The 25,848-nt window shown below is 43.0% G+C and overlaps 2 protein-coding genes across 3 annotated transcripts; both read left to right on the top strand.

Annotated features, from left to right (window-relative positions):
* Positions 1 to 221: 221 nt before the first annotated feature.
* On the top strand, positions 222 to 13,696 carry LOC107384652 (desmin). The gene is made up of 12 exons (XM_015958011.3): positions 222 to 299; positions 493 to 540; positions 3,364 to 3,744; positions 5,968 to 6,028; positions 6,279 to 6,374; positions 6,562 to 6,723; positions 10,471 to 10,596; positions 10,684 to 10,904; positions 10,976 to 11,030; positions 11,171 to 11,254; positions 11,356 to 11,398; positions 11,709 to 13,696. Coding segments are annotated over exons 1-11 (1,272 nt in total). The 5' UTR covers positions 222 to 297; the 3' UTR covers positions 11,392 to 11,398; positions 11,709 to 13,696.
* Positions 13,697 to 22,683: 8,987 nt separating this feature from the next.
* LOC107384654 (uncharacterized) lies at positions 22,684 to 25,199 on the top strand. Of its 2 annotated transcripts, none has more exons than XM_070549646.1 (6): positions 22,684 to 22,822; positions 22,898 to 22,992; positions 23,078 to 23,290; positions 23,369 to 23,449; positions 23,518 to 23,629; positions 23,724 to 25,199. In XM_070549646.1, the coding sequence occupies exons 1-6, from the start codon at positions 22,786 to 22,788 to the stop codon at positions 23,762 to 23,764; spliced, it is 579 nt and encodes a 192-aa protein (XP_070405747.1). In that variant the 5' UTR covers positions 22,684 to 22,785; the 3' UTR covers positions 23,765 to 25,199. The 2 variants fall into 2 exon arrangements, with proteins under 2 accessions (XP_070405747.1, XP_015813500.3); XM_015958014.3 differs by having other exon boundaries at positions 22,898 to 23,010.
* The last annotated feature ends 649 nt before the right edge of the window (positions 25,200 to 25,848 follow it).

Here is a 25,848-nt window from a genome sequence, read left to right as displayed (position 1 = left end):
CAATTTTGGAAGTTTGAACGAAGGACAAAATCAGGAAATCAAAGCAACACTGCATCTTAGTTGCATCTCATAATGAAACTTTGCATTACCTAAACCAACAGGAACTCTTTCTTTGATAATCGAACAAGATACAGGCTGAGCAACATGTTTAACTAAATAGGGAGTACCAGGAAGGGAAAGTGAAAGAATCACTTTTTCAAGGGCGTGAGCAATATTCATGTGCATAAAAAGACAAACGCCTGACAGAGGTGAGACATCATCCACTCTTCTGCAGGATTTCTCACTGAAAGCTAATAAATGTAAGATGTCTACTATTTCTCTTACTTTGAAACTTTTCAGGTGTAGAGGGGTAAATATTGTTGCTTTTAAGCTTAATATGTTACCTTTACTTATGACCAATATGATGTGATATTCTATATAAATATAGAATATCAACCTGATTGGTCTTTGGATGTTTAATCAGAAGATTCTAGGATTCTTTGCTTTTTCCAGGGACCAACACACTTCATCTCAATTCAGACAGAGTCAGGTTCATAAAAGGTAAGATATTTATTTTCTAATAAATAAAACCATGGCAAGTTAACCAAGGCTACTGTGATGGATGAATTTAAGAGGATGGGATGTGATGCATGGAGATTGAATGGTGTGTGTTTATCAGAATCTTTTATCTAGAAGAACTGAGTTCTGGGTGTGAAACAGAATTTGGTTTGCATTAAACTATGAAGATGGTTCTTATTAAAATGTCATCAGACGCAATCACGTGTTATACCTCACCGTTTTTGGAGAACCTCTTCGTGGATCCGGAGGTCAGGGAGGTCGGATGACCTCTGGGCACCCAGGTCCAGTAAATTGACCGCAGTACCGACTTCTCCAGTCCAGAGATGTCGCCAGGCACACAGGTTGGAACTTGTTTGCATCTGGAAGGACTCTTGAGGAGTCGGAACTGTATCTGCTTTGTTCTGCAGGAACTGTTTGCTGTGTCAGCTTCAGCGTGTAGCAGGGGCTGCATGACTTAATTTTTTTTTTAAGTCGACTGTCAAGTAATGAAAATCAAGTCGACTTTGACTAGTCGTTGATGACGTCATACACCTGAAGCGGCGGTGGGGGTGGGGGGTCGGTTGGTTCGCTGGAGTTTTTGACAATTAAAATTGGGCCCACATTATCAAAGTTAAACACATTTCTCTTAACAACGGTAGTGTCTGTTTCAGCCCTCTCCCCCCTCCCCCTGCGCAGCGGCCGCAAACTCACTGATGCGCCTGCAGCTTCTCAGAGTTCCTGCTGCTCTAGACATTAAAATAATTATTTCATTTTCTGTTCCTCACTTCTGATTACCTTCAGTGGTGTCTGTTTGTTGCAACCACCAGGTACAAAAACTAACTTGTTTTTATTTGACTATTTTTCTGTCCTGTCTGTTTATTATCTTCCTGCATTTCCTCTCAATCCTAAAGAAAAACTGCTACCTGGGTTCATATATATTCACCTCATGAGTTACCTTTGAACTGCAGTTCTAAAAGATCTACCGACCGCAAAAACAGCGGGGTGCGCGCCGGCCGCACCGGTGAGGTGCGTCACCGGAGGACAAGGTGATGCGCCCCGCTCCACAGCAGCGAAACGCATCGGGCACAAATTAAAGACAGAAAACATAAAAGGAAATGAGCCGACATGAACGATCGCGTGTTAAATTTGTTTTTGAGGTGGTGACACCTGATTTGATAATGTTACTGTGGCCGTGCTCAGGACGCAGATGTCTGGAACGCGTCAACTATCAGAGCTTTGCATGCGCAAGCTGGTTAAGATTAGGATAGGGTGAGGGGAAGGTTAAATTGCAATAGGGTAAACGTCACAATTTGGTTAAATGTGCGCTTCATGGCGGGTGTCAGTACCGATGCTCTGGCACAGCGCGTTGCCTCCCGACGCGCAGGAGCTCCTCACCTGCTGTCTTTTCCGAGGACTGCATCTTGTTGGTCATTATCAACATAGCCAGCGACTAGTCGATGACAGGCATAAAAATTCACTACAGAGCAGTGAAGTCGAATAGTCGACTAGTTCATACAACCCCTAGCGTGTAGCAGGGTTTTTGACAGCTTGTCAAAAATGCTCTGGGTTAAAGAGGGTTTGTTCCGGATGGCCTGTCCGTAGCTTTCTCTAGAACTGGCTCACCGTCAAATGAGCTCTGTTTTAATATTCTCATATTATGATTTCTTGGCCAACCGGGACGTGCCATGTTAAGTGGTGTTCACAAGCAAACCTCAGAACGTCACGCCTCTTTCAGATACAGGATGCTCTGATTTGTGGCTAAGAAAATATCTATGTGCCATGACGTTTAACTTAACTTTAATTTATCTCTAATGAACCTTGTGTCTGAGTGTAGATAACGATTCACTTGTCATATCAAACATTACTTATCATCATATGTAAATCTTTGAATGTAATAATAACATTCATTTAAAACTTCAGTAATTCAAGCACAGATTAATCAACCTCATTAATTTAAGCACAGATAAATCAAGACATTATTATTATTCATCAACCATTATTGTTCATTTCATTTCACGTTTGATTAGCTCATATGAGCTGAAAATAGTCACTTTATTCAGAGAGTGAGCAATCCTGTGGTGTTATCAAAAGAAGGCTTTGTTTGGGAACACAGCCTGACATCTTGTTCCTCATGAAACGTCAACAAGGCTGCAGTAGCCTTGTGGGTTTGTTGGAAGCTAGGATGTAAAATCCACCTTATTTATGTCTGCAGATGAGCATGTAGGTCAATCTGTAGGTGGAAACTGACCATTGCTGGACATTACACAGGGTCACTCAAAAATGATTTTCATTTGCTTTTTTGAAGTAGAACTTTCTTTAATGTTTGATGAATTTATCTTATTTGGTGCTATTCTGCACACACAAAGGACATTATTTACTTTTATATTCTCATTTATAAACCATAAAAATATTATTTTTGTATTTTGGGGCTTTGCATTTTAATAATAAAAATGTAGAAGAGTTGATGTTTTAAATTCAGTTTCAAGTCCTCATATAAACATATTTATTTATGATGTAATTAGTGGGGCATAATCAGTTCTGAAAAAGTATTTTTAAAAAACATGTTTTTCTAAATTGATGAAATTAGCACCTATTTTAAGAAATTTTGTGTGTTGTAGAAATTCAGTCAGATTTACTCATAGATTTCACATTTTAAATAAAAAATCACATGAAATCTGTGCAGCTGAGGTGCAAGGAAAGAGTGAAGATGGGTGAAAGAAATGGGGGGGGGGGGGGGGACTGGACTAGAGAAAATAATGTGTGAACACTTTTCATAGAATGGAGGAGCAACAACCATTTCTTTATTAATTCCTCTCTCTGTTGCAGTCTGATATCCTCCATGACGGACATAGAAGCATCTGACACTACGTCCCCCACTAACATCAAAGATACATCTCCTGCCCCTTTAAGCACCGGAATGAACACCAGCAAGCACGACGTCTTCAGGAAGTTCCTGGACACGAGCATCAATGACCAGGAGCAGCTGCAGAAGCTGAACCTTCGCTTCGCCAAGTACATCAAGACGGTCCGCTTCCTGGAGAAGCAGAACCAGAAGCTGGTGATGGAGATGGACGGTCTGAAAGGCCACAAGTTGAACCACATCACTGGAATGTACGAGGAGGAGCTGAACAAGCTGAGGAAGCAGGTGGAGCTCCAGGCTAATGAGAGGTCACGGCTGGAGGTGGAGCTGAGTGAGCTAAATGAAAGGTGGGATGGGCAGGTGGTGTGTGTGTGTGTGTGTGTGTGTGTGTGTGTGTGTGTGTGTGTGTACAGATGTTGAAAACTTGACATTGCTATAGAGATTGTTTGGATGCTATTCTTTAAATATGTAATAATAATAATAAAAGTAACACAGAACATTTTCCTGCTTCTTACAACTACCGTAAACAATCCTGCAGTAGCATGCTGTAGCTAGCGCTTACAACGCTAATGCTAACATGAGCAAAATTGTACTAATTAAATCACAAACCAAAAAGACGAACACTGTTGGTCAAACAATACTATTACTCACAAGTCCAGTAGCAACAAAGCCAGGTCACTATCAGTCTGTGATTTTTATAGCCTTTTTCAGCTTCCTCAAACTAGTGTTGTACATGTCGATGTTTATTCTGGATGTAGCTATTTGCTTTACCTCCAAAGACATTACCCTTTCACTTTTACTTCCAGGCTCCACTATGACGCCACAGAAAAGCTAATGTCTTCTTTTTCTTCTTCTTGTGATTTTTTTTATTGACGATCAGCAAACTGAAAAAGCTAACCACCAAATGGTTCCCGAGCGCGGCTGTGTCTGCAGCTCACCGCTCCCCCAGGGGATAGGTCAAATGCGGAGAACAAATTTCGCGCACACATCAGTGTGTGTGACAACTAATGGGACTTTAACTTTAGCTAACAGCTGTAATGCAAGTTTAAGTTTTTAACTCAACAAACACTGAGATCAATGTTAAAGCTCTAGTATAAGTTAAAAAAAACTATTTAGTAGGGATGGACAATATATCGGCATCAATATCGGTATCGGCCGATGTTAGTCATTTTTTAACAAATCGGTCCGATAAATAAAACCGGGCCAATATTAACAACCAATATTTTTTCCATCTCGTCTCCATTTGTTTGCCTGTTTCAGAGGGTGAGGGGGGTGATATTTGTTTAGTCATGGGAACAGTGATTGTAATCATCTCAGAAGCGTAAAAGTGTGTGTTGTGTGTACATAATAACATAAATTCAGCTATAATAATTTACATTTTTGTTACACCCCTCAGTGTGCTCAGCTAGGGAGGAGAGGGGAATAAACATAAGGACGAGTTTAACGCAAAGTAACCCTAATGGGGGAGAAGAAGGCTTGACAAAGCAAAACCAAACTCAAAGTGTCCTTGTCTTTACAAAGGTTTTATTAAAAAGAAAAGAAAAACCTAAAGAAGGGGCCAAAAACCCTTACCTAGAATTTAACTAAGCTAAATTTATTTAATTAACTAAAAATGTCCAAAGGACCAACCACACTAAGAATCCTAAAATAAATAAAGCAGACTGGAACTTAAGATAATGGGCAAAAATCCCACCAAGTAGTTAAATAAAGGTTTGTCTAAAAGACAAACCAAACAAAAGGTACAAAATTAACTAAAATTGTCAGAACACCAAAATTAGCTCAGGAAACCGAGACTTCAAAAGTGGAAAAACCCCACCTGGTACTTTACCCAAAGGTAGTCTAAATGACTCACCAAACCAAAATTACCGGTTAACTCAAATTATCCCAAACACAAAAAGTCCTGAGATTGCTTCTTCTCAAAAGTAAGCAAACTACAAACTGGTTTTAACCACAAGACCAAGATAACCGCCAAGGGGAGCGAACACACGTTGCTGCTGCAACCTACAAACATTTCTCTCCCCGATGAGCTTCAGCTGGCCGCTTTTGAAGGGCCAGCTGATGAGTTGAAAAGTCCCAGCTGGACGTGACTGCTGCTCTGGCACGGTCCATGGTCCTGAAGTAAAGACAGCTTCCCAAGGAGCAGTTGTCCAAGGTGCTGCTCTTCTGCACAGGAAACGGAGTGCAGCACATCACTGGGCTCCAAAACGGCGGCGGCCGTAACAATTTTATACAAAATAGCTGATTTTATAAGCATTTGTCGTTATCAGCAAATATCGGTTATTGGCCATAACAGTGATCTTTATATCAGATATTGGTATGTATGTACTGACAATACAGTGAAATGTATTTATCTACTTATAAACTTACTGTGTGTGGCTCGACTTCTAGAACTTTCTGGCGCTGAGCCGTGACAGTTGCTCGTTTGTTTTGGAACATGGACTGCAGTACCCAAAGTTGACCTCATGATGTCATTCTTACTTCATTAACCTTTAAAATGCAATACTTTGCTTTGGGCACCATTGCTGTCACACGACACACTTAATGTTGGTTTAAATTCATTTCCTGTCCAGATTGCAGGAGGAGACTCTTCAAAAAGAAGAAGCAAAGAGGACTCTAACAGCGCTGAAGATGGTAATTATTATGGTGTCAAATGTTAAACTCACTGACGATTTTTTTTTCTAATGTACTTTTCAATTGATTTATTGCTTGAATGAGGTGAAGCTTCATAAAAAGAATTACTCTGTTTCTGAAATGCTTGTTAAGATCAAGCTAAGGTGTTAAGGTCAGACTACATGCTGGATAACATTTGTCTAACCTTTGGTTAATTTAGGTTAATATTAGATTATTTATCTTTAATTTCTGCACTCCCAAACCTCTGCAGAATCTGGATGCTCCAATTATGGCTTGCAAGGTTCTGGAGAACAAGATCAAGGTTCTGCAGGAGGAAAAGGAATTCCAGAGGAAGATTCTTGAAGAGGTTCTTCCGATTGTTTTGGTTTTCTTCATTTATTCACTTTCCGTCTATTGGATTTTAAATTGTACCTCACAGTGGTTACGGAAAGTATTCAGACCCCAGTAAATTTTGGCTCTTTGTTATGTTGCAGCTAAAATCTATTAAAATCATTTTTTCCAGAGATGTAACTCACTTTGTTGTCTTTCTGCAGAAGGTTCGTAATCTGCAGGAACAGATAAATGAGATGAAGAGCTTCGATGAAGTGGACACGTCCCAACCTAAGATAGCGGATACACTGAGAGATGTGAAGAAACATTATAACGACCTAGCCAGGATGAATAAAAGTGAAGCTGAGAAGCAGTACAAGTCCTCGGTAGGAGACACTGCTAATCTGTAATCATACTAGTGGGTGGGTTTAGCATGATGCGGTCCTGATCCATCGGATTTGATAAAGCAGCTTTTCATCATGTAAAGTTTTTCTTTCAATTTTGTTGTTGGTTAAAAAAAAATCTTCTGAAAAAGGAGGCTTGAAAAAATAACTAAAATTTCAGATTAACATCCCCCCAAGGTGCTTTACAACACAATCAGTCATTCACACACTGGTGGTGATGAGCTACATTGTAGCCACAGCTGCCCTGGGACTGGCATGGTCTGGGGAAGGCGTTTAACCCAGAACATGCAGAATCACAACAAACTCACTGATTTAATGAAAAAAATAAGAATGTTTATTTTAGAACGAGAACATAAGGCACACTGGGAATTCCAGTGGAGGTCGGGAAACAGAGTGCAGCGCCTGAGGAGGGGAGAGCAAATAAAGGTGAGTCCAGAGAGGTAAGTCTTAACTGAGGAGGTGCAGAGAAAAGACTTACAGGGAATTTCGGAGGTGTAGGTATTGGGAAGGGCAGGTCGAGAGTTGGTGTGTGTCCGGGTGAGGAGGTCCAGGAGAGGGAGCGTGGGGAGAGCTGGTGAGCGGATCAGATAGAGAACACCAGAGAGCTGCGTCCTGAACGGATATGTGGCAAAGGTGAGTATCCTGATGAGTCACTGAATCCTGAGAAGTCTCTACTCCAGAGATGTTCCAAAAATCCTGAAGAAGGTGTGAGCACAAAAATCCGCAAAGATCAATAAGCCAAAAACACAAGAGGCACAAAATCACTGCAACACTAGAAGGCTGGAAACTACCGAGCTGTAGTGATCATCCCGCGTCGAAGGTGTGTTCTCCAACTCCTTAAGTAGCCGGTCCTGCTGATTGCTAACCTGACGCAGCTGGAAGCCTCCCTCTCCTGAAACACAACTCAAAGGTGGAATGTGTGAGACGAGGACTCACCCCGACTCATAACAGTACCCCCCCCCCCCCCCCCCCCCCTCAACGGACGCCTCCCGGCGGCCTGGCAGACGCTTCCTCGAAGTCCTGGATAAGGGACGGATCCTCAATAAAGGAGCGAAGAACCCAGGAACGCTCCTCAGGACCGTACCCCTCCCAGTCGACGAGATCCTGGGTGCCCCGGCCACGGGGTCGGGAGTCCAAAATCCTGCGGACAGAATAAACAGGACCCCACCCCTGTAGAACCGCACAGGCAAAGGAGGAGCAGGTGTAGGACAGAGACGGTTAGTGGTCACTGGTTTCACCAAGGACACGTGGAACACTGGGTGAACCTTGAGAGAGCAAGGGAGGTCCAGCCGGACCGTGGAGGTAGTGGGGATGTCCAGAATCTTGAAAGGGCCCAGAAACCTGGGTGACAGTTTGCAGGTGGTTGCTCTTAGGGGAATATCCTTGGAGGAGAGCCTGACCTCCTGCCCAGGGGCGTAATCTGGAGCCGGGCGCTGCCGGCGATCAGCTAGCCACTTGTTTTTGTCAGCAGTCCTGTCCAAAGCCACCCGGGTGGAGGCCCAAGCCCGTTTAGCCCTCCAAAGGAACTGTGGAACCATGGAAGGAGCTGGAGACTGTGGAGGGAACACGGAAGGTTGATAACCTAAGGAGGACTCAAAAGGAGACTGACCTGTTGCTGTAGAGACGTGGGAGTTGTGGGCGTATTCGATCCAAACGAGATGAGAACTCCAGGACGACGGGTGAGCGGAACATACACAGCGTAACATCGCCCTGAGTTCTTGGTTCATATGCTCACATTGTCCATTTGTCTGAGGATGGTATCCTGATGTGAGGGCGACTCGAGCCCCCAGAGCCTCTGCAAACTCCTTCCAGACTCTGGATATAAACTGGGGTCCTCGATCAGACAGTATCTCCTCCGGGATACCATGCAAATGGAAAACATGTTTAATAAGTAGCTTGGCCATGACTGTAGAAGAAGGAAGAGACTTTAAAGGAATGAGTTGGCAGGCTTTAGAAAATCTGTCCACAATGGTGAGTATTGTGTTAAACGCCTGAGAATTCGGCAGACCACATAACAAAATCTAGCGCCACGTGAGACCATGGTCGAGAAGGGGTTGGTAGTGGGTTTAATAGTCCTGTCGGTGACTGGTGGTCTCCCTTTTGCTGAGCACAAGTATGACACCCTGATATATAGTCTTTGACAGTGGATCGGTCCTCTGGGCCTCTAAAACCTGGTCTCGGATCTCCCACGTCACCCTCCCACCACACACGCAGGGGGTAGGATCGTGGAGGGCTCAGTCTCCTGGTCAGGTGCGTATTGTCTTGAGAGAGCATCTGGCTTGGTGTTCTTGGGGCCTGGGCGGTATGAAATCTGAAAGTTGAAGCGAGAGAAAAAAAAGGACCACCTGTATTGTCGCGGGTTGAGTCTCTTTGCCTCTCTCAGGTAGACCAGATTTTTGTGATCGGTCCAGATGATGAAGGGGATCTCAGCCCCCTCAAGCCAGTGTCTATTCCTCGATGGCGAGTTTCACTGCCAAGAGCTCTCTGTCGCCTACATCGTATCTGCTCTCTGTTGGGGTTAAACAGCGAGAAAAAAAGGCACAAGGGTGAAGGCGATGGTCAGAAGAAGGACGGGTTTCCACAGCATCTATCTGCATTCCTTCCTTCGTGGGGGTTGTTGTTGGCAGTCCAAGGCTGCCTTGGCGTCAGATTAGGATAACAAGACTGTGTTTGGGTCAGAAAGAGATAATTTTCCCCTCTGCCTTCAGTCTGTAACTGGTCATTCCAGTCCTTCAGTGAAGCCAATTCGGGTTATTAAACATCTCCACACCGTCCAGTGACCCTCTCCGAGATGACATCCAATTTGTGCACTAACACCGGTAACGCAGCTAAGATATTGTCCAGCTTACGATTCACCTCGAGTAACGTCCCAGTCTGTGAGGTCTCCACCCGGACGGTGCTGTTCAAGGGTGCGGGTCGCCCTCCAATCGCTCCCGTCTTCCCAATTTTCCGGAAAACCAGATATCGTCCCACTCCAATCAGAAGAAATCCAGTGATCATCAGGCCAAATATCCACATATCTTCGACGTCCTCAATGGACAGCTGAGAGAGACATACGACCTTCCACTCTTTCCAGGAATCGAGCATATATCCCGCTGCATGTGTCCCATGAGGGCAAATGGGAGACTCCTCCTCCGTTCTCATCGTAGAAAAAATCTTATCAATCGCGTTGAATGATCATCTAATTAAACCCATTTCTGAAAAATAGTGATTTCTAGAAGAAATGCAGAGAAGCGCTCTGTAGGCAGACAGGACAAAAGAGCCTTGGGAAAAAAAAAAGATAAGGGAGCAAAGCAGAAGCGTCTGTGCTCTGTGAGTGCCAGGAGAAGAAGGAGAAATCACAGTACAGGGTCAGACTATCTCCTTCACAGATTTCTAGAAAACAATCATATAAAAATCCTGAAAGAGAGAAACTCTGGATTGTAGCTGTGAAGAACTATCAGTTAATGCAGGAGGTAGGTGTAGGAGACTATTTTCATGTTCAGCCTGCATGAAAAACTCAGAGTGACTGATTCTAATCAGAAATAAGATTTCAAAAATGTTTTTCAGTGTTGGCACCTTTAAAATTTAGTGGAGTGAACGTAAAAAATAGGCCTAAAAAATTACTTAAGTAAAGTACAGATACAGAAAAATTATACCAGTAAAGACGTACTTGTACCTCTTTACATTCCATCACTGCTGCAATTTCTCTGAGTTATTAAATGTAATCTCTGACCTTTGACCCCACAGATGCTCATCATGAACCAGACAATGAGTAAGAACACCGAAGAGCTGAACAAGAGTCGCCAGGACATCTCAGAGCTCACGCAGCAGAACCGGAAACACATCAGGGAGATCGAGTCCCTCAAAGTCATCGTATGTAGAACCCGTCTCTTGGGTTAGACTGAAATGAACTCCTCAAAAACCTGCTTCATCCTGTCTCTCCTCTCTGGTAAAATCCAGAATGATGCCCTGAAGAAGCAGATAAAGGACATGGAGGAATGCCACACAGAGGAGGTCAGTGGCTTCCAGAAGACCATCGTAAGTCTGGAGACACGGGTCATCATCATGACGGATGAGAAGGAGCACCAGATCCAGGAGTATGAAAATCTGCTCGGAGTCAAAGTGCAGCTGGATGAGGAGATTGCCATCTACAGGAAACTGCTGGAAGGGGAAGAGAGCAGGTAAAGCATGGGTTAGATCATTTTTCCCTGTAGGTTTTTTTTACATATCTAACGTCCGTGTGCTTCTACAGGATTAACCCGTCTGAGACAAGCAGTGGAATTCAGAGCTCCCAAGGTACAACAACGGTAAGTGTATACACAGGAGTTGGTCATCCACTTTCTTTCAAACTGTTTAAGATCTTCCTACAATCTTTATTGCTGTGATTATTACTTGTTTTGAATCACTTTCTGCTTAAAAAATGGAAATGAACATCACCACCATACAGATGGACGGAGAGGGGAATGATGACACTGAAGAATCAACTTCTGAATACTCTGATTCAGACGTCAACTACATAAATGAAGCAGAGGTAAAATATTCATGAAGCACCTTTAAATGATCCACACACAAATAAATAATTAAAACTGAAGAAACTTTTTCAGTCTCACTAATGTTTGTGTCACGGTGTAGGAGGTGGAGACGGCGGACCATGTGTGGATGAGCTGAGCAGGAGGTAAACATGCAGGCTTCAGTAAAAGTAAAAATGGTTTAATGGCAGGATGGGATGAACAGGAACACCAACAAACAACAACAATGAACTGACCAAGGACAGGGGCAAAACAGGTGGTATAAATACAGAGGGATAATTAGGGAAACATGGGCAGGTTAACGAGGGACAGGTGAGAACAATAAGGGTAATCAAGGCAGGAGAGGAACACAGTCAGGCGGGCAGGGGCAGATCGTGACAGTTTGTCTGAAACAAATAGGTCAGCAAACGCAAATCACCATGTAAGTGTTACTGACATGTTGTTTCTACATTCCAGGATGTCTAACCTGCAGAGGACAAGAAGACACACACAAACACTGTTGTCCCTGCTGTGTTGAATAGAAACCACAGAGACAAACATGTCCAAAAATGATCATTGTTGATCTGAGGCCAAATATTTTAAAGGCATAATTTTGCAACTTTTTTCATCTTTTTAAATGATTTTCTTGAACCAGTATGTGCTAAAATAACACTTTACAGGGTTAATGAAATATCATTGCCCGTTGTGAGCAGGATACCCCGTTTGCAGCTCAGCGTCTCCGGACCGCTCCCCTGAAGTCTCACAAGTTGCCTTTTATGGCAATCAATAGGCGTGTTTCCACTACAAGAACTTCAGGTAGATTTAAAGGAACCTCCCGACATGCGCGCGTCTCCGCCTGACCGGGCCGTTTTAAGGAACCTTCTGAGCACCTGGTCAGGAGTAGGTACTCCGAACGGCCCGGTGAAGTAGCTCCAGTTAACTCAAGCTGATTGGTTGTAACTCAGCAGGAAATGACATCAGCAGATGTCCAAAACAACCGGCAGCAGTAAAATTAGAAGAGGAGCTTTTGAAGCAGAATGGAAGCAAATAAATAAATAAATAAATAAATAAATAAAGCACCGATGCGTTTAAAATATAAATCCAGACACCGGAAAACCTGATGGAATTCCTTCACAGCTGTTGAAATAAACTGGGAAATTCCCCCACAGACTTAATTAAAGGGGCATGTCTCACAAAACTCAGAGCTGCTCTTGTCCTCTGAATGGATACAATTATTATATACACCTATAAAATAAATGCTTTCAATATTATTAATGTTACTTTGGGCACTTTTTGGGGCTGATCAGTGACATCACTCACCGCCAAAGCAGTCGTGATACGCTGACGTCTCTGCAAGTTCTGAGAGGGCTGGACATGAATGGAGACACAACAGCTGAGAGGACTGGGACATCCTATCTCCTGGTCAAGTTCCCCATCCCAGGAACTACCCTGGAGTTCTGGTAATGGAAACATGCCTAATGTTTACACCTCAGAAGTGATGAGCTATACCCGATTAGTGTTTATTTTAAAGTGTTTATCACAGTGGAGCCTCAGAAGAGACAAAGAAAACAATTATCTGACTAAGCTAAAAAAGTAAAAGGAATGTCCGACCACAACAGGAGAAAACATTGAATATTTTCTGAATCGTGAGAGTTCAGAGACATGATCACTAAAATGGATCTCGTCAGTTGCTCACTCAACGCGGTTGATAACATTTTTTCAATCATGAGAGCGAGAGAAGGGACAGACCCAGTTGGACACATCGTTGACTCCTGGAAACAGTGGAACTTGATTTGTCTATCTCAGCTGTCTGTGGAGGACTCTGAAGACGTGTGGATATTAGTGGTGTTGGTGTCGGGTTTCCTGCTGATCGACATTGGAGGCTACCTGGCTTACCGGAAAATTAACGAACTTTAGAGGAATATTGGCCTGATCCCCGAGCTCAGAGATGGATTGCACCACGCTGTGAGTTCACAGACTCACATAGATGAATCGTAAGCTTGGAACTTTGGCCGAGATTCATTCATTGGCACAGAAGATGGATGGCATCAAGGAGAGAGTGGACGAATCAGCACGGATTGGGATAGATTAATGTCCATTATTGGGATTTTGAGAGGTTGAGGACCAACAAATTGTAAGACAGAGAGGAAATTATCTCTGTCTGGCCCCAAAACAATTTCTAATCAGAATCTGGCGTCCTTGAGCCTGCAAGGCTACAACAATCTCCCCCCCTCCCTCAGAAGATATGTGGAATGCGCCGTCGATATGGCAACTCAACTCTGTCTCCTATCCCAGCCTGGGCGGCTGCTGTCTCGGTTTCTTGTTTAGTAAATGCACCAATATTCATTTGTCATGTAACGTGATGTAAGCTTACCCCTGGTCTGTTTGGTAGTTCAGGGAAATCACACCTTCGTAATAAATTGAGACAGAGGCAAAATGTAGTTAATAAAAATCCATTTAAAACTATATTTCTACTACTAATGATGACACAGAACAAATTATGATGAATGGTGGTTGAAACAAGATAACAGAGAGAATGAATGAAATGATGGAATGTAGGCTTAGATGTTCTGTAGCAAAACCTTCTTAAGTGTCTTAGAAAATGGTGATGTCTGGGTTGGAAAATCAGTCTGACTGTGGTTTAACAAACTGTCAGTTAATAAAACCATCCCAGCCAGTCGTGCAGAGTCTACCAACTCTTGTGGTGAAGGCTCCCAGCAGGGGTGATGCCAGGAATTATGGGCCCAATAAAAACCAAACTTTTGGGGCCCCCTTTATTTTTTTCTGATAAAAATTTATCCAATACACATGCCCTGTATATTTTTAGAGTGACAATGTGTAGTTTTTACCATTAATCTCTGGAAATATCCATCGAAATGTTGTAGTAAATAACCTAAAAGATGCAATGTTGTTGAAAAATATTGGCAGTTTTATGAAATATAACCATAAAAACCTGTCTCTGGACGAGGCCATATTAGATGCCATGTTTCCTTCTACGGAAGCCCGTGAGGACAAAATGCATTTATTGATTTGTAACAAATGGTTACAAAACTTTCACCATTAATAAACATTGTTGTTTTACACATTGACCCTAATGGTCATCCGTTGTTTAGGTCTTACTTGAACACAAAAATAATGCTTGCTTGCAGTGATTTAGGTATGTATTGCCCCCTATTGCCAGGGAAACTACACGCTGTCACTTTAAAAAAGATAATTAGCAATAAAATGTCTAAAGATGAGTACGAAGCCTACTATAAAACCCCCAAACTATGGAAATATGTACTTAAACTTTGTTTTTTTAAATTTCTTGAAGAGAAGAAAGAAAGAAAGAAAGAAAGAAAGAAAGAAAGAAAGAAAGAAAGAAAGTCTATGTGTTATTAAATTAAACAAGTATAATAATCTGGTGTCATTTAAGATCCTTATGGGAATGAACATTTGTTAACTCATCATTCATTACTGTAGCACATTCAACATTATTTAAACACTTTAGATGTAAAACATATTGTAGCGACCACAGAATAGGATTTTAATCACTTGAACATGTAGAAATTTATTTTATGAGCCAGAAAAGATAACTTTATTAAAAGGATTTAGATAAAAAGTCTTGTGTCTTCACAGGCGCCTTCTTCTTCTTCTTCTTCTTCTTCTTCTTCTTCTTCTTCTGGGGTTTAAATGGCAGTTGGCACACACTGAATGGTGCATTACCGCCACCAACTAGTGTGGAGTGTGGCACAGGCGCCTTGGTGTCTCATGACATGGAACAGTTTGGGATACTCATATCAACACCGCCGGTGTCAGATCGGCATGACCTGTATGAAGAAGTTAACTTTTGGCCATTTGATGAAAAACAGGTCTTGGACTACGCTACGTTTGGTTTTTCCATTTAATATAAATGTGCTTTATAATGAATACAAAGTTGTTTGATACATTTAAATTAATATTAAAATGGTCCCAAACATCTGCTCAGTTTTTGATTTGAATGAGTGAAATTCAGTCATAAGTTTCTTTAACTTTAATTTGATTACTGAATCATCTTGAGGTTTTAAAGTAAATAATTTGATTCTAAATGTGGGAAAACAAAGACTCTTAATGAACTCTTCTCTTTTTCTTGCTCAACAAATCAAATATTTCAGAGTTTCAGGTTTTCTTGTCTTGTTTGTCATCACGCTGCTCTTCTTCTTCTTCTGGGGTTTAAATGGCAGTTGGCACACAACGAATGGTGCATTACCGCCACCCATCACTCTGCTCGTTACTCACCTGAGCTCTGTCTACTGATTAGCTCAGCTTTTTGTCATCCTCTAATCAGTCCTCCCTGTATAAATAGTTCTCAGGTTCTTCATCACATCACTTCCATGTTAGATCCTTTAGCTTTAACTGGGCTGTGGTCATATCAGTGTGTGTGTTTTGTTTGCTTCTGTCTAACTGAGTGTCTCCATCATGATGAAGCTGGAAGCTCTGGTTCTGTTACTGGCAGGTAAAAACAAGCATGTCTTATAGCAGGCTGTGATGGATGAAAACATCAAGTCTCATGCTGTCTCTTTGCTGCTGCAGTCTGTGCCAGCCAGTTTCATCTCCATGAGGCTGTGGTATTTATTGGTTCGGGAGAGTTGGACTTCACCACGTGTCCCATCATCTATTGTGGAATTGTGTATACACGGATGAAGGTGAGTTAGATGCGGTGAATCTGAACTTTAGTGGTAAAGCAACAGGTTTTATTCTTGTGTTCCACAGGTGTCCTTCAAGAACTCGCTGTTCTCTATGTGCTCTACAAACGGTGCACGCTGCCTCTCGTTGGTGGACCCACAGGATGATCTTATTTCTGCAGAGGTTCTGTTTGAGGACACCAACCCTGGATCAGTGGTTAACCAGATTCTGCCCAGCTTCAACACAACCTCTCACTGCAAGATTAAGCTTGAGCTGCAGGATCAATCCCTGAGAACTCACGTAGGTTTCACTTTTATTGGCCTTAATTCTGATGACAGGCTCTCCTGTAATCTGAGATGTCTTCTATCCATGTTCAGGTGGTGATTGTACTGTACAACTATGGAGAAATGTCAGCAATTCAGATCATTGCAACAAGTGACTTCAGCTCATCTAAGCTGGTAAATGCTGAGAAAGATTTAACCTTATCTTAAACAAAAACCTGAGTTCTATCTGGTTTGCAGGAATTACTGGATGAAGTGAATCACGTCCCAGGTCTTTCAGTGTCCTTTAACTTGGCTGACACTAACCGGCACAATGGACTAATTTTCCCAGTGAGCACCTGCTCATTTGCAGGTGAGTTGATTGGTTATTTTCCTTTTGGTGGGGGGGTCAGGTGTTACAATGTAAAACATATTTTTGATTTATTTCTCTGTCCCTTCAGGATGGACACAAGGTGGTCCGACAAATGTAACCTCAAGCTGAGAATCTGCATTGGAGAAATGTGTCTTGAGATGTGAAACTAGTAAAGCTACTAAACTTGTTCTAACCTGAGTGACTATTCTGTTTTGTGCTAAAATGACTCAAGCTAAGATCACTAAATCTCTTGTGAACAGGACACTGTTCAAAAAACTAAAGCATCTCAACGGCTGCCATGCAGTGTCAAATTACTAATGCAATAATGTTTACACCTTGGACCTGGTTGGCTTTTATTGTAACATGTTCATCACAGTGGAGATGGACTAAACCTTTATCTGATGCTCAGAAGATAAACAGAGGGTCAATGGCAGAGTGAAGACTATAAAAATGTTCTGGCTTCCCCCAAATTGTAAAAATAATCCCATGTCAGGAAGTTCTTAATCTAGTATTTCTCATCTGATGGTACCATCATCTCAAAGCTAACAGTCTTTATGGCACCTTAAGGTTTGGGCTTCTGTAGCACACACTGTTTATAAATACTGACTATGGGAAAAACTAAGCTCTGAATCAGCAAGTGGTTTTGATGCTATTTGGTTCTAGTTGGGGATATTCCGATCAGGTTCTTGCCATAGAGTTCGAGTCATTTGATATAAAAATGAAATCTGCCAATACAGAGTTCTGATTCGATGCATAACAAAACTGTTGACTTACCTTACATTTATAACAGATAACTTCTGTGAGGCAGCTAACAAAGAAATTAACTTTTGGGCGTTATGGTAAATAAAAACTAATACAACTGAGCACTTACACTTAAAATACCTGGCAGAGGTCTATTTTGCCTCAGCCCCCAAAATGCTTGGATACGTCCCTGGGCATGGGATGGAGCTTTGAAGATCTGAATTGTATCAACTAAATACTACATGCTGATTTATACAGGTACAAACGTGTAGTGGGATAAATCTACCTACATTTTAAGAACTTATTTTCCTATCGTCCTGTCTCTGATCTTCCTGCAACTCCGTCCTCCAGGGAAAAACTCCTGTCTGCTCTTTCACCTCACAAGTAACTTTTTAACTAGCAGATCAAATTGACTGCAAAAAAACCTGAGTGCTGCGCCAGTGACTAGTGCTGCAGCGGAGGGAGCATGAGTGTGTCCATATGTCATGCTTAAATACAGACAGAACTTATCAGAGAAAATGGACACGAATGACTGTGTTAATTGTAAATTTATGGTGATACCACTTAGAAACTCATAAAATGTTACTGTGGCCGTGTGCAGAATGTAGCTGGAGTTCATGAATAATCAGCTGCTCTGCTCAAACGAATGTCTGCTACGCTGAGTCCATACATAATACAGGTATAAACTGGATATTTTTGTGCTCCTGGGTGTGAAAGGGCATCAGGGGAGCCTGAGAACCTTTAAGGACAACAAAGTTGCTCTCCTGTAATATTGAACCCAGTATCAGAGTCCGGATCGGAGAGTAAAGCCTCAGTGCCGATCAGTCTGAAACCACAGGATTGGGGCTGATTTCCGATCATGGGATTGGAACATCCCTAGTTCTAGTTGCTATAGTGCAGAGCTCAGCAGCAACAACAACTTGACATCAATCGAGGAGAGGACAAGGTGTGGACGGTAGAGAGGGGGGACGGATGCAGGGAGGGTGCTAGTTTAGAAGATGCTCTCTGAAGAGCAGGGTCTTCAGGAGTTTCTTAAACTGAAAAGGAAGCCGCTGTTCTGGTAGTGCTTGGAAGGTCATTCCACATTTGTGGAACGATGCATGAGAAGAGTCTGGATTGTCCTGAGCGTGGTGTAGGCACTGCTAGCCGACGATCCTGTGATGACTGGAGCGGCCGGGCCGATACGTAAGCCTTTGCAAGAGGATTCAGGTAGATGGGAGCCGTACCATCTCGGACTTTGTATGCTAGTGTTAGCAATTTGAATTTGATGTGTGCTGCTAGCGGTAGCCAGTGGAGCTCAATGAACAGAGGGGTGAGGTGTGCTCTTTATGGCTGAAGACCACATGCGCCGCTGCGTTCTGGACCATTTGAAGAGGTCTTGCAGTACAGGCTGGAAGGGCATTGCAGTAATCAAGGCGGGAGATGACAGTAGATTGCACCAGGAGCTGGGTGGCATGTTGTGTTAGGTATGGCCTGATCTTTCGTATGTTATACAGCGCATAGCGGCATCAACGAGCAACAGAGGCAACATGATCTTTAAAGCTCAGGTGTTCATCAATCACAACACCCAGATTTCGAACTGCCTTTGAAGGAGCCAGAGATAGGAAGTCATTTTGGATTGAGATGTTGTGCTGTATGGATGGTTTTGCTGGGATGACAAGTAGATCAGTTTTAAAGAGGTTGAATTGGAGATGGTGGGATTTCATCCATTTTGATATGTCAGAGATACAGTTTGATATTTGTGCAGAGACAGTGTGGTCGTCCGGCAGAAATGACAGAGCTGGGTGTCGTCTGCATAGCAGTGGTAGGAGAAGCCATGTGATCGAAATGATCTCACCCAGTAAGGTGGTGTATATGGCAAAGAGAAGAGGTCCTGCCATTCCATCACAGGGGAGGTGGGGGTCCAGGAGGGGGAGGACCCAACCTTACCTGGATGTCCCATGTCTTATATATTCTGGAAGTTGTGCAAATGCAGGGGTGGGCATAGATATTCTGCTGGGGTGAGGCTGGGTTGGTGCCCTCGGACTCCGTGAGGCTCTGTAATGCTGCTGCTTTGGGCCCTGGCAGGATGGGCTGGGGTCTCCATGCCCTGGGTGGCAGTTCGACAACAGAGGTGCCTATTGGGGCCAGTAGGGGAGCTGGCTCCCTGGAGGGCTAAGCCCAACCAGCCATTCCTCCCCATCCCCACATATTTCTCTCCTCCTGCTCCCTCACATCATCACACAAACATACACATAGGACCTTGAGGGGTGGGCAAGTCAGGGAGTGCGGGTATGGACCCCATTTCCGCAGTCCTGTGGAAACCTGCCCCCCAATTTTATTTGCACCTTATACACTTCCACTGACGACATTCCACACAAACACACACTTAGGGCCTTGGGAGTGAGCACATTCAACAGCATTTGGCAGGGGGATATTTCAGCCTCCTCCCGAGTGCCGGTGCCCACTTCCAATTTCAAACCGCACTTAGACACTGATGGCTGAGGGTGTAAGTGGGGTGGTGCGGTGGCATCAGCTGGCATATGCTGGATGATGCCTGCAATGCCCACTCACCACAGCCATGGAATACACCTCATGATCACACAACACTATATTGGAGCAGGCGGAGGGAGACTAGGGGTCTTAGCCACCTCTGTTGTTGCTAGGCTTCCTGGGGCTGGAGGCTAGGAGGGAGATCTGGCCATCTGGTTGGGGTCTGGGGTGGTGGGTTGCTGTGCTCAGCGTTGGGCGGGGGAGCCTGCTCATCAGCACCCCAGCAGAAAGGGTCAAACTCTGGTTACCGGTGATGGTTGTACCCAATGTGCAGCAGTACCGGGACCAGAGTGAATAGGGTGTGTATGGGGAGCATGAGTGGGTGTCCGGCGTGCATTTTTGTAAGTCTTGGGTAGTATGTGCATGAGGGAGGGAGCGTGTAACTGTGTTGTCGTCCTCGGTTGCCATAGCCACGGTGTCAAGAGGCTGAGGGCGGCGCTCCCAAACTCCGGGTCGCTCTGACTTTTTCGTGTAGTCATTCCAGTGGAATAATGACGGAACAACTTTTGGCTGAAGACATCGCTTTCCAGAAGAAGACAAGAAGATCTAGCCAGTCTCAATATGCCAACTGCACACTCTAGAGCTGGCGGTAACTCTGAAGCGGTCCCTTCTGATTTTTATCAGCCATTGTGCCCGCAACTCAGAATCCTTGGGAAAGGAGTGAAAACTAATGATTTTGTTAAATCTCCCCCCAGCAGTACACAGCGGGACTCAGCAGTGATGAGTGTTCCCACCTTCTGCTCTTTGTAGCTTAACGCGATCATTCTGTTTTTGTAATTTTGACATGACTTTTGAGTCCGCAACAGTATTACTATGTTTATTATGTTTATCTATTTCGCAGACGTTTTATCCAAAGCGACTTACAATACAGTAGCGATTCAGCGTAACAAAAGCACAAAAAAGTTAGCAGAAATTAACAACTACATCCGGTCTCAAACATCTTTTATTTTTTAGAAGAAATGCTTTTAGCGCTTCTACTTGTGGTTTAAAAGACATTTGTGTCATTTAGAACAGAGGAAAGAGCCGCAGCGAACTCCGCCGCTGTCTTCGTTGTTTATGAGAAACTGAGCATCGCCGTGTATGACGTGAATTAAACAGGAGGAGTCTGGCAGGCCAGGCTATCTTTCTCGTACCATTAGCGCCTATTTTCTTCTCCTACCCACCATTCATTGCACTGTAAGGTCACTGAACACATGCTTCACACTAAGAAGTTCAGCTCACCTGTTGACCGCTCAGACATCCCTTCATTCCTTCTCACAAGCTTTGATCTTCTTAGGCGATCCTCCAGTCATCCGAGTAGTCAGTTAGTGTTTCTTATCCTTACCTTCGTACCCCGTAACACTCTCGTAACTTAAGCACTCAGTTCTTCTGGTGCGCGCCTTCAGCGTCCGCAGCACTTCCGTGTTTGGGTCTTACCAGTATAGACATATAGACACATGTTGGGTTTTTTTTTACCTGGTAACGGATAAGATAAAAAATGTAGCGAAGTACAATACTTACAAAGAACAATACTTAAGTAAAAGTAAAATTACAGATTTTAAAAACTACTTAAAAAGTATAAATGCACAATACACTGTCCACTCTCTTCCCCCTCAGTCATTTCTTTTGTCCTTTTCAGACTTCAGACTTCCTGGTCCTGTGTTCCTCTTCTTCTTGTTATTTCTCCAACGGCCCAAAGAGACCATAAATCGTGGATGTCATGATGTCACCTTTTCTTCTCCCAGTCTTCATCCGTTCACTTGTTTCTTCTTCTCAGTGCCTCCTGCAGGCTTTCCTCTTCTCCTCTGGGATTACCTCATCCTCTCGGCAGGCTCTGCTGATTGGTTCTTTTCCGGAGTCCACCCATCTGTCTCTCCTTTCATCTCTGGTGACCTTAGCCCAAACTCTGCCCCTCCTTTTTTAGGCCTAGTCCACAAGTAGCCGGGTTTTTTTTAAAAACGAATATCCGCCCCTCCAAAAACTTGCATCCACACCACCTCGTTTTAAAACAAAACTCTGTCCACACGTTTTCGGATAAATACGTTGTTAAGGACATGCCAGACCTGTAGGCGGCAGTATTTCCCCCGTTCTTAACCTCGTCCTTCTTCTTTTTTTTTTTTGTCTTCCGCAAGGAGCAGTAATTCCACTTGCAAAAGCAAACAAGCAAAAAGCGCTTGGACAATTGATAAAGCGAGCGCAGCTCTGAGGGCATCCATGCTGTCGGCTAGTGTAAACACAGGTCACACACGTGGTGTCAGCATTTTTTGTCGCGGAAAGTGACGTTGCGGACCTTAAAACTCCGGTTTTGTCTGTCCACACGCAGACACCCAAAACGGAGAAAACGCAGATCTTCACTTTGGCCGGAGTTTTTAAAAAGAGCCGTTTTTGTGTGAAAAAACTCCGTTTTCGTGTGGAAGACAGGCCAAAACGTAGAACAATATCTACGTATTGGCAGATCCCCGGCTACGTATGGACAGGGCCTCAGCCTTCTCTGTAGGGTGGGGGAACAGTGAATCTTCTCCTTTTTGCTTGTTTTAGCGACCTTATCGATTTTACAAGTACATGGTCTATTTATTAGCTCATGCACCTGGACTAATAAGACACAATTCTTGCCTCCCTCCCATCTCAAGATGTCAGAAAGGTTACATAAAAACCCTGAGACCGTACCAACTCATAACATTTATGACCTCAGGGTGAAACAGCAAAGACACACAAATAATTTTTAAACACAGGAAAATAGCTTAGAATTGATTTCACATAATGAGAGACATAATCCAGACTTAATTCCATACATTAAAAAGTCTGATTATACTCCATACAGCAGTCTGTCATCACTCTGCTCGTTACTCACCTGAGCTCTTTCTACTGATTAGCTCAGCTTTTTGTCGTCCTCTAATCAGTCCTCCCTGTATAAATAGTTCTCAGGTTCTTCATCAGATCACCTACATGGTAGATGCTTTAGCTTTAACTGGGCTGTGGTCATGCCAGTGTGTGGTTCATTTGCTTCTGTCTGAGTGTTTCCATCATGATGAAGCTGGACGCTCTGGTTCTGTTACTGGCAGGTAAAAAAAAACATGTCTTATAGCAGGCTGTGATGGATGAAAACATCGTCTCATGTTGTCTCTTTGCTGCTGCAGTCTGTGCCAGCCAGTTTAATCTCCATGAGGCTGTGGTATTTATTGGTTCTGGAGAGTTTGACCACCACACGTGTCCCATGGTCGTTTGTGGAACCGTGAGTTCACGGATGAGGGTGAGTAAAATGCAGTGAAACTGAACCTTAGTGGTAAAGCATTGGGTTTTATTTGTGTGTTCCACAGGTGTCCTTCAACAAATCCCTGTTCTCCATCTCTTCTGAAATCAGTCCACACTGCCTCTCGTTGGTGGACCCACAGGATGACCGCGTTTCTGCAGAGGTTCTGTTTGAGGACACCAACCCTGGATCAGTGATTAACCAGGCTATACCCAGCTTCAACACAACCTCTCACTGCAAGATTAAACTTGAGCTGCAGGATGAAGCCCTGAGAACTCATGTAGGTTTCAGTTTCTGTTTGCTTTGATTCTGATGAAAGGCTCTCCTGTAATCTGAGATGTCTTGTATCCATGTTCAGGTGGTGATTGTACTGTACAACTATGGAGAAAAGTCAGCAATTCAGGTCATTGCAACAAGTGACTTCAGCTCATCTACGCTGGTAAATGTTGACAAAGATTTAACCTCATCTTTTTAACAAAAGCATGAGTTCTCCCCTCTGGTTCGCAGGTACTACTGCATGAAGTAAATAACATCCCAGTTCATTCAAGGTCTCTTGACTTGGCTGACACGGACCGGCAGAATGGAGTCATTTTCAGAGTGAGCACCTGCCAATTTGCAAGTGAGTTGACTGAGTTATTTATTTGGGGGGGGGGGGGGGGGGGGGGGTTTCAAATGTAAACATGATTTTGATATGTATTTCTTTTCCCCTTCAGGATGGACACAATGTAGTCTGGCCAATGTAACTTCAAGCTAAGAATCAGCGTTGGAGAAATGTGTCTTAGATGTGCAAAACTAATAGAGCCACTAAACTCATTCTGGCCTGAGTGAGATTCTTAAGTCTCACTAAGCCCACTACATCGCTAGTGAACACGACAGTTTTAAAACTTCTGCCCTGCAGTGCAAAAGTCACTATTTAATGAGATTTGTTGTTAATACCTCAGACCTGGACCTGGCTAGCTTTGTTCATCACAGTGGTGCTTCAATAGACCAAACTTTCATCTGATGCTCAAAGGGTTAAAGTAAAAGGCAGAATGAATGCTATTAAGCTTTTCTGGCTTCCCCAAATGCTTAAAAATCCCATGTGAATGAACAAGTTTTGAATTGGGCTGCAGTATTTCTCTAATCCAATGGCAAGCTGACAAGTGTATCACAAATGGTCTTTATTTTAAATGGCGACTTCAGTTAGTTTCTGTAGCCGACAAACACTGACAGCCACAGGTTGTTACATGGTTCCCTCACAACTCATTCTCTTGGCCTCTGCCCTGATTGCAATTCAATGCACACTACTCCACTCCGCCTTCAGGAACTGTTCAGTCTATTTCTCTGCAAACCGTAGTATCATGCGAAGAAGCTGGAAAACGTGAACAATGTGACCCTTCAAAAAGTTTTACCATCCAACAAGGTTAAACACACTATGGCAGGAACCTGATCTTAAAAGATGGAAGGATATGACAAGCGGCTCAGTTCACAATTCGCCCACTTTGCGCGCGTGTGGTTTAACGGCATCACTGTCTTTAAACAAAACGCTGAAAATGTGGCGGAAATCCCTTAAGAACACTGTAAGTCTTTCAGAGCACCATAAACATTTTTTTTCAGGTCATTGCATGCCGTGCTGAGGCACTTCTACTGCATTCTAAGAATATCTACATGTGCAAGTGGGTGAACTGTAATCTTAGTCAAAACCTAAAAACCACATTGACTCATTACTGACTGCTGTCATCAACACTAGGATGTGCTTCTTATCTTTAACTGAAAGCAGATTTAAGTGCATGGACATTCCTGTAAAAGGAGGGGGAAAAATTGAAATTGGAATTGTGTGAATCTCAAAGGAATGAGGCTTTAATTTATCTGCCAACTGAAGATATTCTCACATCCTGCAACCAGATCCACAAACGTGAGTCCAACCAGACTTGAGAAACCAATTTTGCAGATGGGATATACCGTTACTAAACTAATAAACAGGGAAATCTTGACTTTGTATAGTGAAACCATTGTGTCCTAATTGGTTTCTCAAATCACCCTGTCAATTTTGTTTTTGGATGAATGTAAATGGAAACAAAACTTTGTAAACAATTGTTTAAAGCTTTTGTTTTTTGCATTTTTGCATTTTTTTAATAACTGTTTTGCCTGTCCTAAAATCTGGATGAAGAACAGAAATAAAATAGAACTGAGGAAGAATAACAATTCAAGACTGTCTCTTTCAATTTGACTTATTGGTTGTGGTTTTTTTTTTTTTCTTATGGGGTAATTTTATTCAAGGGTACATGTCTGGTAACATATGTACTTGTGTGACGGCTTTATACTTTATGATTAAAAATCCTATACGTCAGGAGGGAAACCTGATTGGCACCCTGGATAAATTAAAAACCGTTAGTTAAAGCAAGTGTTCGGTTAACATTTTAAATACTTGTATGAAAAGTTCAACTCTTCATCAGCCGAAGTTATCCTTGAATTTAAAGAATGTAAGCAGTAGTCTAACTCTATTGGTTAGGTTTGGTTGCCATTTCCCATAGCACAGAGCTGTGCAGGGCAGGGGGTTTTCTTAGCAAAAAGACACTAACGTACCAAAGGGTCAATTTTAACCATCTAATTGACTTTGATTTGAAGACAAAAATGCACTATCTGGCCTCCAAATCCCAAAGGTTCCGCTCAGTACTTGTTTACATACAAGAAGACAACATTCAGACAGACGCTCTTTCCCAAGGTTTGATGCAGGAACCTGGTTGCTGCAGTCCTAGCTATTTACTCAAAGGTCCTACAAGACTTACAACTCATACTGTATGCTTGAATAATGTGTGGATTGAACAAGATGTTTAAATGAAATGTTTGTGTAGTAGA

The sequence above is a fragment of the Nothobranchius furzeri genome, chromosome 3 (assembly GCF_043380555.1).
Source record: "Nothobranchius furzeri strain GRZ-AD chromosome 3, NfurGRZ-RIMD1, whole genome shotgun sequence".
NCBI classification, from domain to species: domain Eukaryota; kingdom Metazoa; phylum Chordata; class Actinopteri; order Cyprinodontiformes; family Nothobranchiidae; genus Nothobranchius; species Nothobranchius furzeri.
This window is presented reverse-complemented; position numbering and strand designations above follow the sequence as displayed.

Excerpts from the sequence above, each read along its gene's own strand:
- LOC107384652 (XM_015958011.3), top strand. Across the intron at positions 541-3,363 it reads CAGAGTCAGGTTCATAAAAG|TCTGATATCCTCCATGACGG; the intron begins GTAAGATATTTA and ends TCTCTGTTGCAG. Across the intron at positions 10,905-10,975 it reads CTGGAAGGGGAAGAGAGCAG|GATTAACCCGTCTGAGACAA; the intron begins GTAAAGCATGGG and ends GTGCTTCTACAG.
- LOC107384654 (XM_015958014.3), top strand. The coding sequence starts at position 22,786 with ATGATGAAGCTGGACGCTCTGGTTCTGTTACTGGCAG. Across the intron at positions 23,011-23,077 it reads CCGTGAGTTCACGGATGAGG|GTGTCCTTCAACAAATCCCT; the intron begins GTGAGTAAAATG and ends TGTGTTCCACAG. Across the intron at positions 23,291-23,368 it reads ATGAAGCCCTGAGAACTCAT|GTGGTGATTGTACTGTACAA; the intron begins GTAGGTTTCAGT and ends ATCCATGTTCAG.